We start from the raw sequence: 13,423 nt of genomic DNA, 5'->3' as shown, positions 1-13,423 counted from the left end.
ATGAGTTTCCAAGTAAGCGGCCTCGATTCAGTGGGACGCTCTGACAAGAAGGAGACATCAATCTCCTGTGTTCACCTGTCCTTTAAATGCATGTTAAGGACACAGCCAGCTGGTGGGGTGACTCTGTTGCTTACCAAGGAATACTAAAATGTCCACGTGACTGCACTCTGGGTGCTTAGTCAAACTAGCAATGATTAATATAGAATATTGTAACTCAGATAAATCATTAATACAGCAGTGTCATGCTTGGCTTCTTTGTTAATGGGATTCAACTCTGCCAGTGTAAGTAGGTCACTTGCCTGAGCTTTGGGTCCTCCAGCCAGGGCCAGCCAGGAAGGAGCTAAGCCAGGGGAGGTGAGAAACTGGCTTTGTACCTGGAACAGCTGTATGTGAGGGAGTGAGAGAGAGTGGAGAAGTCGAGCAGAAGGTCCAAAGAGAAGCAGAGCTGTGCTTGGGGTGATCATGATGCTGGGTATGGAAATACTCAGGGCTTCCTTCAGAGGGTCTGAAGCAACCTCAGGGACACCTGAATTACCAGGAAGAATCAGATAGCGTCAGGGCAAAGTAGGGTATTTTACACTCATTCTTCCATTAATTCAGTAAACCTTTTTGGAAAGTTTTCTATGGGTCATGTGTTTTAAATATATTGTTAAGTCTCACAAACTCATGGCAAGTGGCTATCCTTTTATCTACTTCCAAGATGACAAAATAGCACAGAGAGTCTGAGCAAGTCATCCCAAGTCACACAGCTAATAAATGTTAGAACTGGATGGTAAAGGCTGGGGAGTCCCATTCCGTTGGCTCTTCTCCAGGAGTTCACGCCATCTTGCAGGGGAGATGCTGAGTAATATTTGTCCTGGGTTCCTTAAGAGCTGATGATGTTCTAAGGGATGGTTTGAAATATGGAATCCTGGGCATGTCAGAAAAAAAAAAAAACTTTGAGCAAAACATGGTTTCTTCTCTTTCAGTTCAGTACTCACACGGGTTACCTTCAGTAGTGTGGACAACCCACCTGGGCAGCAGACAGGTAGAAGCCCTCAGTAAGTGTTTAGACACTCCCGGGTTCTTAAAGTGCAGAAAGAGGCAAGTCGCCTGGCTTCAGCTGTTACTGAGCCCCACACTGGGCTCTTTGGCACAGCTCCAGGCTTACAGCTGACCTCCCTCAGTCGCTGGCTCTGGAGGCAGAAACGGTGACCGAGCGGTTCACTGCAGCCCTGCCTGGGGGCTGCCTCGCCTCCTGTGCCTGGTCCAGGGCACACAGTGTTTCTCCTCTCCTGTGCTGGACGGCCGGGGCCCCAGGAGGTCCACCCCCCACAGGGCCGATGGTTCCTCGATAGCTCCCCGGGTTGCTTTGCCAGCCCTCCTGCACCCGCAGGCGCACTATGGCCAAGCTTGGTCCCCCACGCATGAGAAGCCTGGGCTCCCTCTGGTCACATCTCCTCTCACCCACCTGCTTTCCCCCCCGAGTTTCAGTTGTCCCCTCCCAACACCCAACAGCACACCAGCACTCCGACCCCCTCAGGACAGCCCAGAACCCCTCTCAGTGGGCACTGAGGTCAGAGGATGCCTGCTGCCCAACCCCACAGTGAGGATCAGACTCAGCTCCTGAAATCAGGATCTTCTAGAACCTGATGAGTGTCCTGGAGTAAACAATATCAAAATGGCCTTGGAAAACAGGGGTACCACGAGAATCAGTGGAAGTTCAGTCCTGCCAAGTTCTAAATGATGGATCGACATTCCGTTGGGGCAGTTGATTTATCATAAACTGACAGCCATACTTAATAACGTTTCTAAGAGTTTAAAAAATTCATCTGGAGTCAGTCCCATCATCCTGTCATCCAGCCTTGCCACCGACTCTTTTCAAGAGTATGGCCACCCACAGACGTTTAGACCTTGAGCAGTGGAGTCCCCTCTTGTGCCTCCTGCTTGACTCTCCCTGAAGATAACCACCTCCACAGCCTCTCACATCACGGGGCCCAGCGTGTGTTCCTGGGACCTCTGCTGAGGATCAAGGCTGCAGCTGCTCGGGTGTACCTCTGGGCTGTCCATCAGGGGCCCCATCGGTGTGTGCTAGGCCCCTCTGCTGATCTGATGATGGCTGGGATTTGCAGTGTGTTAGAGGCAGGTGGTGTGGAGCCTCCCATGTTGTTCTTCCTGCTTTAGTGTTGCTTGGCTGTTCAGGGTTTTCTGTGGTCCTATGCGGACATTTGGACTTCTGCTAGTTCTGTGTAGAATGCCGTTGGGAGGTCGGTAGGGATCTCACTGGACCCGCAGTGGGCTCTGTGGGCAATGAACTCTGAACAAGCCTGACTCTTCCACCCATGTATGTGGGATGTCTTTCCACTTTTTCTGTCCTCCTCAGTTACTTCCATCAGTGTTTTCAATCTTCATTGCCGACGTCTTTCACTTCACTGGTTGAATTCATTCCTGGGTGTGTGTTGGGAACTATTGTAGGTGGGATTGCTCTCTTGGATTTTCAGGAAATCTCCTGTTGGTGGAGAGGAACACTACTGATCTATGCATATCAATTCTGTTTCCTGCAATTTTGCTGAGAGCGTTGATCAGCCAGTTGTGGTGCCCTTTGTTTCTTCCTCTTGCCTGATTGCTCTCACTGTGTGAGTCTGAGTTCTGGGCCTCAGAAACCTCCCAGCAGGATGTCCGCATGGCTTCTGTGTGGGGCACTGTCGTGTGGAAGAGCCTGGCTTCTGTACCTAATTCATTCAGTGTTCTGGCCATGAAAGGATGGTTCTTACCTTGTGAAATGGCATCCCTGGCTCTCCTGCAATGAGCTTGTGTGACTGGCGTTGTCGAAGGTCCTTCTAGCTCTGGGCTGAACCTCACTTCATCATGGTGAGGATCCTGTGAATGGTCCATCTTTTCTACTCTGCAGGGAGTGCTGGCAAGACGTCTTCTGCAAAGTGTCCGCAGGGTCCATCCTGGAGGCGGATAGGGCGGGCGGCTGTGGTATGGTCTCCTGAGCTGCTCCCACACCTGTCTGTCTGTCTGTCCTCATTCTCACCAACAGCCATCATCAAACTTTAAGATGCTTATCGCTCTGAAAGGGAGAAAACATAGTCTCTCAGATGTGTTTCCTTGTTCAGTCTGTTGTACTGAACAGTGTTTTCATGGAATCACTTTGTTTTTTCATTTCCTAATGGAGAAAATTTAAATATCTTGCTTAGAAAGATCTTTCAGTTTCCCTAAGTAATTCTCTCATGCTTTCTTCTTGATTAATTTTTAAGTTATACTTTTCTAGAAAGCGTCACATGTGATTCCAGTTGTAAAATTCATTTGAACATAGTTTTCAAATTATTAGGATTCCATTTTGATCTGTCTATCTGGGACTCTTCCTGATATTGCATGGAAGTCTGTGCTCGCATTCCCTCAGCCTTTTTGGTTTAAATTAGCCAGCTTTGGTAGTAGTGAGCCCTCTGTCTGTGCCTGGAGCTGGGTCACAGAACCGTTCCATGCATACTGAATGAAGGGGCTCAGCTGTGTGCGGGGACCCTGCCATTTCTCATTCTTGGCCCAGGTTTTCCAACAAATGCTCCCCTGGAGAGAATAGCATGTTCCCGAGAGAACCCTCTGAAACGTGAGGCTTGGGGAGTCACCGCTGCAGCTTCGGTGGCTCATCCTGCTCTCCCTCCTGCTCTTGGTTTTCTAGGCCGGCATGATAAGGACCGAGGAGGCCGACTACTTCCTGACACCTCTCCCTCCACACCTGGCAGGGAGGCTGAAGGGCTCTGAGCAGGGTGGCCCTGCCTCCCACGTGCTGTACAAGAGAGCAGTGGAGCCCCAGGCCCCCCGAGCACCCACCGGCCTGCTGCTCACCAGGACCGGGGAGCCAGCCAGCCCAGGCCTGCAGGGCCTCAGTGACAACCTCGGGCTGTGGCACAGGCAGCACTTCTGTGGAAGACGCAAGAAATGTATGTAAGGCGGTTCTTCCCGTGAATGTAAAGATTTGATGTCTGTGTAAGCCAATGGAAAACATTGATTTCCTTCAAGACACACCTACCTGCAAGATGACGTCTACATCTGCGATCACGACCCTGGAGCAGGGTTCTGGAGTTTGTTAGGTGCCAACTCAGGGTATCAGGGTGGAGCACCGCTCCCTGGGAGACGGAGCCTTTTTTCTTTTCTTTTAAGCAAACTGTTCCCTGGACAGAAAAGTGACACTCAGAAGCACAGAACCCACCAGACATCTTCAGAAGAACCCTGTCCCCTCTGCTCAGGGGTTCTGTATTTTGAAGGTTTGGGTTTGTTGAGGCCTGCATTGCTTCCTACTGAGGCAATTTGTTTACGCATGCATTCACAGGCTTCACCACATCACACAGCACACCCACAAGGTGTCATCATCTGCAACTCACCACCAAAGTTTTAGGGACAGCTCTGTCTGCCTTGGCTCCTTAAGGGGTGACCTGTTATTTACGGTTATGTGGAACCCTCTCACAAAGTCAGGAATGCACCTTCCTGGAGTTCCCCCTCGTTCCTTGAGCGGTCCCTAGAGCATCCCCTGATTGTCCCGGGTTCCCAGGGCATCTGAAAACCCTGGCTTCCCCCACCCCTGCCTCCCCTGTGGCTGGTTTGATGGCCGCTCTACCAACCCCCTGAAGCAGAGGGGAGTCGGGGGCAGGTGCTCAGCAGACCTTGGTGAACAGGAAGAAAGTCACTTGGCCCAACCAGCCAGATAAGCACCACTCAGGCCATCTGACCCTATAAATAAAACCCATGGGACACATTCCTACGATCTTGAAAATCCCAAACCTGGATGAACTAGGTCAGTGGGTTCAGTCTTCTGTCTTTGGACTTCCCTGGGGTGGTCCTGGTCTCCTGCCTCAGGGCAGTTCACACTTAGGAGGGCTCTTCCCTCTGCGCCTCGGGTTCAGAAACAGAGGCTTGCTTTCTATGTCCCTCTGTCCCTCTTGGAGACAGCAGACTCAGGTAGATTGATTTGCTTAAAGTCAACAGTGAGCCTGAGCCTGTTGGCGGGTGGACCTTCTGCTTCTCAGGCGGGTGGACCTTCTGCTTCTCAGGCTCAGGCGTTGGCTGATGGCGGGTGCTTAGGTGACACTCCTGTTTAGGAGACAGTACTATAGGCACCTTGGTGAGGGTGAGAGGTTTACTCTGAGGGGCTTGTGGGGGCTCTGGCCTGTCAGACCCTCACCTCATGCTTCTGCCCCAGCGTCTAGCACCAGGGACCTCCGGCTGCCGTGCCCTGGGCTGCAGCTGCTTTTATTCCAAACCCACATTTCCGCAGTAGAAATAAGACCAAGGGCTCTGGGCCACACCACCCAGACCCGAGGGCTTCTAGGAGGGATTCCAAGGGGGTCATCTTCACTCCCTCTGCCTGCGCAGTGCCATCCTAGAATCCCACGGGCTCCTGCAGAGACTGGAGGGGTCCCACAAAGACCAGCCCAGGGTGGCACTTGCGCCCACCTTGGTTACGTCAATGTGATGGCAAGGGGTGAGAGCTCAGAAAGCTTTGGTGATGTCACTACCCCGCTCCCCATGTTCATCTGGGCTTGAGGGGACCGCTGCCTTATTTCTCCCCCTGTGTTGCTTCACAGATGCACCCCAGCTCCCCACGGAGGACCTCTTCGTCCTTCCCGATGAGTACGAGTCTGTCCCCCGGTGCCGGCGCTCACTCCTCAAGCCCCACCGGAATAAAGAACTGAACGTGGAGACCTTGGTGGTGGTCGACAGGAAGATGATGCAGAACCACGGGCAGGAGAACATCACCACCTACGTGCTGACCATCCTCAACATGGTAGGGTCGGCCGCCAGCACCGGCCTGTACGACGTCCAGCTGGGCGGGCGTCTCTGGGGAAGAAGCGCTCAGTGGGTGGCAACCCTGCTTTAGTGTGTTCCTGTTGAAAGAGCCCTTCTCTGAACTTCAGAGGGTGTCATAAAGAGGAGACGTGAACAGACCCCTCTGCAAGCCCGTCTGCCCTGCAGTGTTTGGGGTAGGTGGCTCTTCCTCTGATAGGACTCCCTAGGAGGGTCAGGGAGTTCAGTACAGTGAGTATGTCAGCAGTATCTGTGCTTTTAAGTGAGAATGTAGATGCACCCACTTTTCTAGGAGTGCTGATGTTCAGGTGTTGAGTGTGAGGTTTTTAATCTACTACAAAAACTCTAAAGCAGTATGACCTGGCAGAACATCGTCTCACACAGTGTCCTCCTCTCTAACCTGCAGCTGCAGGGATTCTTCAGGAGCAAGGAGAAGGGGTGCTGACCCCACAGCATGGGAGTGAAATCTGGATCCCAGACGGCAAAGTCTAGGATCTTTGAATGTTTTCAAAAATAGTTCAATGACACTATTTTGAATGCATTCCTGGTTCTTCACCATCAGTAAGCAGCACCCAAGTGTCTCTTTGCACAGATCTGTGATTTTCATTGCTAGCATCACTTTGGGCGGTCGAGTCGTGTGGCTGAGGGAAGGTTCAGAAGGTGCCCAGCAGGGCAGGGCTCTGGGCGCTCTTCACGGAGGGCCATAGCACCAGCCTGCTCCGAGTGAGGGTGGTGTCTGTGCCCCTGGTGTGGAGTTGTCCTCTACCTCCGTGTCTTGGGGCCACACTGTCCCTGCTGTTGACCGGGGACACTGCACTGATCCTTCACGTCTGCTTCCTGTTCCGTTGTCTCTCGAGGTTGCTCTGTTCTGCCATGGCCTTCTCACACGTTCCCTCTCTTTCTCCCGTCCTCTGCCCTCCTCCTCACCAGTTCTCTGTGTGCCTGGGCTTCCTCACCAGGAGAGCCTGGGGCCTGCTTGGCTTAGGTGGTCATCCCTGTGAGTAAAGCAGTGCCCCTGTTCTTCATGCTCACTACCATGAGTAAAGCAGTCCCCTCTGTTCTAAGGAGGACACTTGTCCACCCAGGGCCTGGCCATCCCTTCAGTGGGGTTGGACAGGAGGTGAACCCCCACCTCACGCCTTCACCTCCAGGAGCACATTGTGAGGACTGACCAGTGGCCTTTTGATGTGTCTATGCCTGTCTGACAACATGAGAGCATGAAAATTGCCCTCACCCTGGGGGACGCAGGCAGTGTCCGTGCAGTAGGGGACATGTGGCTGTTCGGGGTCTGATGTGGATTTGCTCTTCCAGGTGTCTGCTTTATTCAAGGATGGAACCATAGGGGGAAACATCAACATCGCAGTCGTAGGTCTCATCCTTCTAGAAGACGAACAGGTACAGTGCCCTCGAAACCAGCAGCTTTCTTTTTCCCCAGAAAATTAAGTGAAAAATGATGCTTTTCCCTTATAGTAAAAATCACATTCTGTAGATTCTTTACATCTCTTTCTCTTAGGAACAGTTGATTTTGCAGTCAGGTTTTTTTTTTTTTTTAGTTGTTTTAAAGTGTGTGTGTGTGTGTGTGTGCATGCACAGTAAGGAACACTCTTTTAATTGGCCTATGATTGGAAGTGGAATGAAAAGCTGCCTTAGAACTATGGGTGGGAACGCTGGGGATACAGGGTTCGGCCACTGTGTCCGTGACCTTCTGGGGGCAGTTGGAGTGCAGCTCCTTCTGCCTTCTGCTGGAGGAGTAAAGATGCTGCAGCCTGTAACTGACCCGGGCTGAGGGCCATGCTGCCCTACCCATCACCTCTGCTCCTGAGCCGAGTGCCTGCACCTGACCTCACCACCTTTCCTCACGAAGACTCTGAATGTCTACCACTTACTATGAGAGCACGTAGACCCCAAGTTCTCTGGGATCCCAGTAGCAGTGTGTGGAAGCACCTCTCTGTCCCCTCCAGACCCCTAGGGGACACTCGAGGAACTCGTTCACAGTGAGCCCTTAGAGGCATGCGTAAACAGTGGAGGGCATCTTGGTCATGAAAGGTGACCACTTGGGTCTTCCCCAATTTGATTACCGACTCAGCAAAGGAGAGTGTGCTCTGGACCCAAGTGAGGACAGGTGTCCATTTCCACCTTGGTGACGCATCAGTGTTTCCTGCTAGCCACAGCTTTCTTGTTTGTAGAACAAAGAATTTTTAGACAGAACCTGAGCCCATTCATGGGCTGTAAGATCACTGTTTCCCCACGGAGTGAGGGGACGGGGGGAGGTGTGTCTGCCTGGGCAGGGCTGTGTCCAGCCTGGCTGGTCAGGGAGGATTACCTCATTGTCCTTTTTGTGAGTGTGTGCCTGGGGAGAGCCTCAGACCAGCAGGGCTTCTCAGGTGACAGGTTAATTATTCCTTGTATTAAAATGTTTTCGCCTTGGAATCCATCCAAGCGGCAAAGAATAAGCAAGGTTATCTTTTGATCATACACCTGTGTTAACTTTAATTAGTGCCATGTTCCTGGAAATCTGCCGCTGAGGAATGCAGGCGCGCCACAGTGTGGACGCACAGCACTTAGCTTGGATGCATTTGTCTCTCCAGAAAAACAAAATAAACATTTAAGGAGAAAACGTGTTTAGTGACCGAGAGGCAAAGGTTTTGACCCCACTCCATCAGTGGAGCTCTCAAAAAGATGGTGTACTGAAACTGAGGCCCCTGTCCTGATTCTCCCTGGCCACCCACAGGACATGGTTGCATTCCTGTCTTAGTGGCTCAGAAAGCTCGGGGCAGCCTGCTCTGACGGATGCTCCTGCACACCCCGAATTCCCCAGTTCCCATGAGTTCCCCAGTTCTTCACTCCGGCATATCCCTGTTCTTCTGCTAGAAGTTGGTGTTTATGGATGTCTTTCTAGATGGTTCCCTTCTAGTTGAAGGGTGCCTCCCAGAAATAAGACCCCTCTGCTTCTGTCCTAGGATGGTTACTTAATGGAACTCTGTAACAGTGAACAGCTAGGGGGCATGGCTGGAGATTACCACTTGCCAGCCGGGTTATGAAATGAGCATCCTATCACTGGCTATGTGTGTTTGTCTGTATAGGAAAACCGTGCTTGAATGATTCTGTTACCTTATGTAACTCTGCCAAAGTTTTCCAAAGGTTTTAAATGCAAAAAAAAAAAAAAAAGATGCACCAACGTTCTTTCTTGAGTCACTGAACATGCATTCAGGCTCAGCCAGACATATACCAATTGTTTATAAACAGAAAGGTACATGAGTCTCTGCACTGAATTTGTCAGGGTTTCTTTTGCATAAAATGCATGCATTAGCTTACTGCTATCCGGGTCCACCTTTGTATTTGAAATCCAAGTCAATGATGATTGGCGATGATGATAAGGTCTTGAAACATTTCCCTCCATGTTCACGGGGCCTTGGCTCTCTTGCACAGCCAGGGCTGGTGATAAGTCACCACGCAGACCACACCTTGAGTAGCTTCTGTCAGTGGCAGTCGGGATTGATGGGGAAGGATGGGACTCGCCATGACCACGCCATCCTACTGACCGGCCTGGACATATGCTCCTGGAAGAATGAGCCCTGCGATACTCTAGGTAAGACCCTCCAGCAGAGGTTGTGGGCCGTGTGGGTGGTGAGGATTTCTGCCCTGTCCACATCCACAAGCCGCAGCTACTGCTGAGCATAATTGTGAGGAAAAGACTGCCTTCCCTGCACAGCTGGGGCTCAGTCCGGGAGCAGGCTCTTGTTCATCCAGAGTGACATGAGACAAGGAAGGTCGCTCAGAGTTTGACTCTCCATCTCTTCTGATGTGGGACATATTTTTTTTTCCATTTTTTCTACCATACATGAGAATGGGCTAATAGATCCAAGTTATACACAGAAGATCTCACTAAGCAGCAGAAACAACACATTTATGAATATTTATAAAGATAGCATAAGATATTGTGCTCTTCATTTTCCCTTTTCTCTGTAAATATCTCAATCTTAGCAAGTTGGCAAGCTTTAGCTATTTCTAAGGCTGGCTGCAACCCAGAGGCGGGCTTTGTAAGGCAGTGGGCCCCTAACTCCAACACCCTGGAACCTTCTCTTACTCTTTTTGTTCCCTGGTTCTCAGAGGAATGCTTTTTGTTGGAAAATCTCTTGGGCAGGACTCTGTCTAGCACAGGTTTATCCTATTGTGTGGAGTTCCCACAGTGGCCTGCTTGTCCTTTGAAGGGGACCTGCTTACAAGTCTGGCCATTGGCTGTCCCTAGAACACTCAAGATTTTAGGGTGGTCCTTAGCACTCCACCTAGGAGAGTGGCCCACTGTGCCTCACCATAGCCCGTGCCTACCCTGCTTTCCTTCTGGGAGTCTGCAGTGGTCCATGTCAAGCATGGTGCCCCCATGACCAGCTTCTAGTAAACCCTGGAGGCTGAGCCCCGCTGAGCCTCCCAGCTGCTGGACAGCACCTCACACTGTGGTCACACTCACTGCTGGGGAGATAAGCTGTGTCCCCAGTGGGGAAGGGTCTCAGAAGTTCACCCTGGTTCCCAGACTCTGCGCCATGTGACTTTTCCCTCCCTTGCTTTTGATCTGTCTCCTTCTGCCAGAGACCCATCAGAAGTGAGAGAATCACGGAACAGGGGTGGGCTTAGGGCCTCCCGACACACCGGTTCTCTACGGGCTCTTCCAGTGGCTTTGTGAACCCAGGTGTAATAGAGAAACACAGTAAACCCTCTTCTGTTTGGCCCCAGGTACAGCCTGTGCCAGGCGCATGGCCTAGAAACATGAGCCGTCTTCCATGGGACAGAGTCCTTGGGCTCCCGGGGAGACCACTTCCCCACATTCCCACACACGATCACATCCCTCCACGACTGTCCAAGGGTGGTCCGTTTCATGTTTCCCCAAATGAAGGTGAGGACCAGATTGTATCATAGGGCAGAAAATAGATATTTACTTACTCTTTGTATGACAACACTAGTATAGATTGTCTCAATCTTTTGCCCCATAGGATTCGCGCCCATAAGTGGAATGTGTAGTAAATACCGCAGCTGTACGATCAATGAAGATACAGGGCTGGGACTGGCCTTCACCATCGCCCATGAGTCTGGACACAAGTAAGCCCATCTCTAGGGAGGGTGCAGCCTGGGGCCCTTCCTAACTGGGTGACACCATAGGGTCACCAGGGCGTTAAATCATGTTTCTAGAGGGAGTTCACATGCAGACTGTGAGATGTCAGTTGTAAAATGCTGTCATTAGACACCCAACTTCAGTGTTGTAACTGGTTTTGAACTGAGGTGGCATCTCATTGCACCAGGAGGCTCCGTCTAGCTGGACAGGGTCCTGGCAAGTGGCTCTCATCAAGGTTGCTGTGATGCTGGCGTCCGTCCTCTTTGTACATGAAAACCTTACACTTACACCTGTAAAATGGGGGAAAAAAAAGTCTAGCAATTACTTATGGCAGCTGTGAGACTCAGGTAAGCTTTCTTTATCTGATATTGCTGTAGCTGATTAACTTCATGGATCTGTTCATTAAAAGGGTTGAAGGGTCCTACTTGCAGCCCAAGCAGCCAGGGTTTCCTACAGGTGATCTCATGAGCACACAGGCCAGGAGTGGGGTGTAGATAGTGTCCTGTGCATTGAGACTGTATTGGAATTCAGCCCAGAAAATGTCCTAGACATTTCAGTTTTTCTTTTTTTTTTTTTTAATTTTTTTTTATTGGTTGTTCAAAACATTACAAAGCTCTTGACATATCATATTTCATACATTAGATTCAAGTTGGTTATGAACTCCCAATTTTACCCCAAATACAGATTGCAGAATCACATCGGTTACACATCCACATTTTTACATAATGCCCTATTAGTAACTGTTGTATTCTGCTACCTTTCCTATCCTCTACCATCCCCCTCCCTCCCCTCCCATCTTCTCTCTCTACCCCATCCACTGTAATTCATATCTCTCCTTGTTTATTTTCCCATTCCTCTCACAACCTCTTATATGTAATTTTGTATAACAATGAGGGTCTCCCTCCATTACCATGCAATTTCCCTTTTCTCTCCCTTTCCATCCCACCTCATGTATCTGTTTAATGTTAATCTTTTCTTCCTGCTCTTCCTCCCTGCTCTGTTCTTAGTTGCTCTCATTATATCAAAGAAGACATTTGGTATTTGTTTTTTAGGGATTGGCTAGCTTCACTAAGCATAATCTGCTCTAGTGCCATCCATTTCCCTGCAAATTCCATGATTTTGTCATTTTTTAGTGCTGCGTAATACTCCATGGTGTATAAATGCCACATTTTTTTTTATCCATTCATCTATTGAAGGGCATCTGGGTTGGTTCCACAGTCTAGCTATTTTGAATTGTGCTGCTATGAACATCGATGTGGCAGTATCCCTGTAGTACGCTCTTTTAAGGTCTTCAGGGAAAAGTCCAAGAAGGGCAATAGCTGGGTCAAATGGTGGTTCCATTCCCAGCTTTCCCAGGAATCTCCATACTGCTTTCCAGATTGGCCGCACCAGTTTGCAGTCCCACCAGCAATGTACAAGAGTACCCTTTTCCCCACATCCTCTCCAGCACTTGTTGTTGTTTGACTTCATAATGGCTGCCAATCTTACTGGAGTGAGATGGTATCTTAGGGTGGTTTTGATTTGCATTTCTCTGATTGCTAGAGATGGTGAGCATTTTTTCATGTACTTGTTGATTGATTGTATGTCCTCCTCTGAGAAGTGTCTGTTCAGGTCTTTGGCCCATTTGTTGATTGGGTTATTTGTTTTCTTATTGTTTAATTTTTTGAGTTCTTTGTATACTCTGGATATTAGGGCTCTATCTGAAGTGTGAGGAGTAAAAATTTGTTCCCATGATGTAGGCTTCCTATTTACCTCTTTTATTGTTTCTCTTGCTGAGAGAAAACTTTTCAGTTTAAGTAAGTCCCATTTGTTGATTTTTGTTATATTTGATAAAGGAGCTAAAAGCATGCAATGGAGGGAGGATAGCATCTTCAACAAATGGTGCTGGGAAAACTGGAAATCCATATGCAACAAAATGAAACTGAATCCCCTCCTCTCGCCATGCACAAAAGTTAACTCAAAGTGGATCAAGGAGCTAGATATCAAATCAGAGACTCTGCGTCTGATAGAAGAAAAAGTTGGCTCCGATCTACATATTGTAGGGTCGGGCTCCAAATTCCTTAATAGGACACCCATAGCACAAAAGTGGATAACAAAAATCAGTTTTTCTTTTTCTTTTTCCTTTTAAATTTTAAGCTGATTTTACTGGCAAAAAAAAAAAAAAAAATCAAAAGGGGTGTTTGTGATTTGTGTTTCTGCAAAGCTAACTTTTCTATCCCCTGTTGAAAAACAAACTAAGTCACAGACTCATGTTACCCACACCCATTCAGGCGTGTGTGTGTGTGGTGTGTGTGCATGTGGTGTGTATGGTGTGTGTGTGTGGTGTGCAGTGTGTATTGTGTGCATGTATTGTGTGTGTTGTGTGCGTTGTGTACAATGTGTATGTATTATGTGCATGTGTTGTGTGTGTGGTGTGTGTATTGTGTGCATGTGTTGTGTGTGCATTGTGTGTAGGGGTGTGGTATGTGTATTGTGTGTGTGGTGTGTGTGGTATGTGGTGTGAGTGTATTGTGTGCATGTGTTGTGGGG

The 13,423-nt window shown here is 49.4% G+C and overlaps 1 protein-coding gene across 2 annotated transcripts in view; it reads left to right on the top strand.

Moving 5' to 3' along the window:
* Adamts16 (ADAM metallopeptidase with thrombospondin type 1 motif 16) overlaps positions 1 to 13,423 on the top strand; it is a 131,290-nt gene that overhangs the window by 29,982 nt on the left and 87,885 nt on the right. For both annotated transcript variants that reach the window (XM_046430335.2, XM_046430334.2), the window contains exons 4-8: positions 3,665 to 3,926; positions 5,568 to 5,767; positions 7,099 to 7,182; positions 9,217 to 9,376; positions 10,776 to 10,881. In XM_046430335.2, coding sequence (XP_046286291.1) covers positions 3,665 to 3,926; positions 5,568 to 5,767; positions 7,099 to 7,182; positions 9,217 to 9,376; positions 10,776 to 10,881 — 812 coding nt within the window. The remainder of the gene's footprint in view (positions 1 to 3,664; positions 3,927 to 5,567; positions 5,768 to 7,098; positions 7,183 to 9,216; positions 9,377 to 10,775; positions 10,882 to 13,423) is intronic.

Source organism: Marmota monax, unplaced genomic scaffold, assembly GCF_021218885.2.
Source record: "Marmota monax isolate L192 unplaced genomic scaffold, Marmota_monax_Labrador192_F-V1.1 WCK01_AAM20220418_F8-fsc00082, whole genome shotgun sequence".
Lineage (NCBI taxonomy): Eukaryota > Metazoa > Chordata > Mammalia > Rodentia > Sciuridae > Marmota > Marmota monax.
This window is presented reverse-complemented; position numbering and strand designations above follow the sequence as displayed.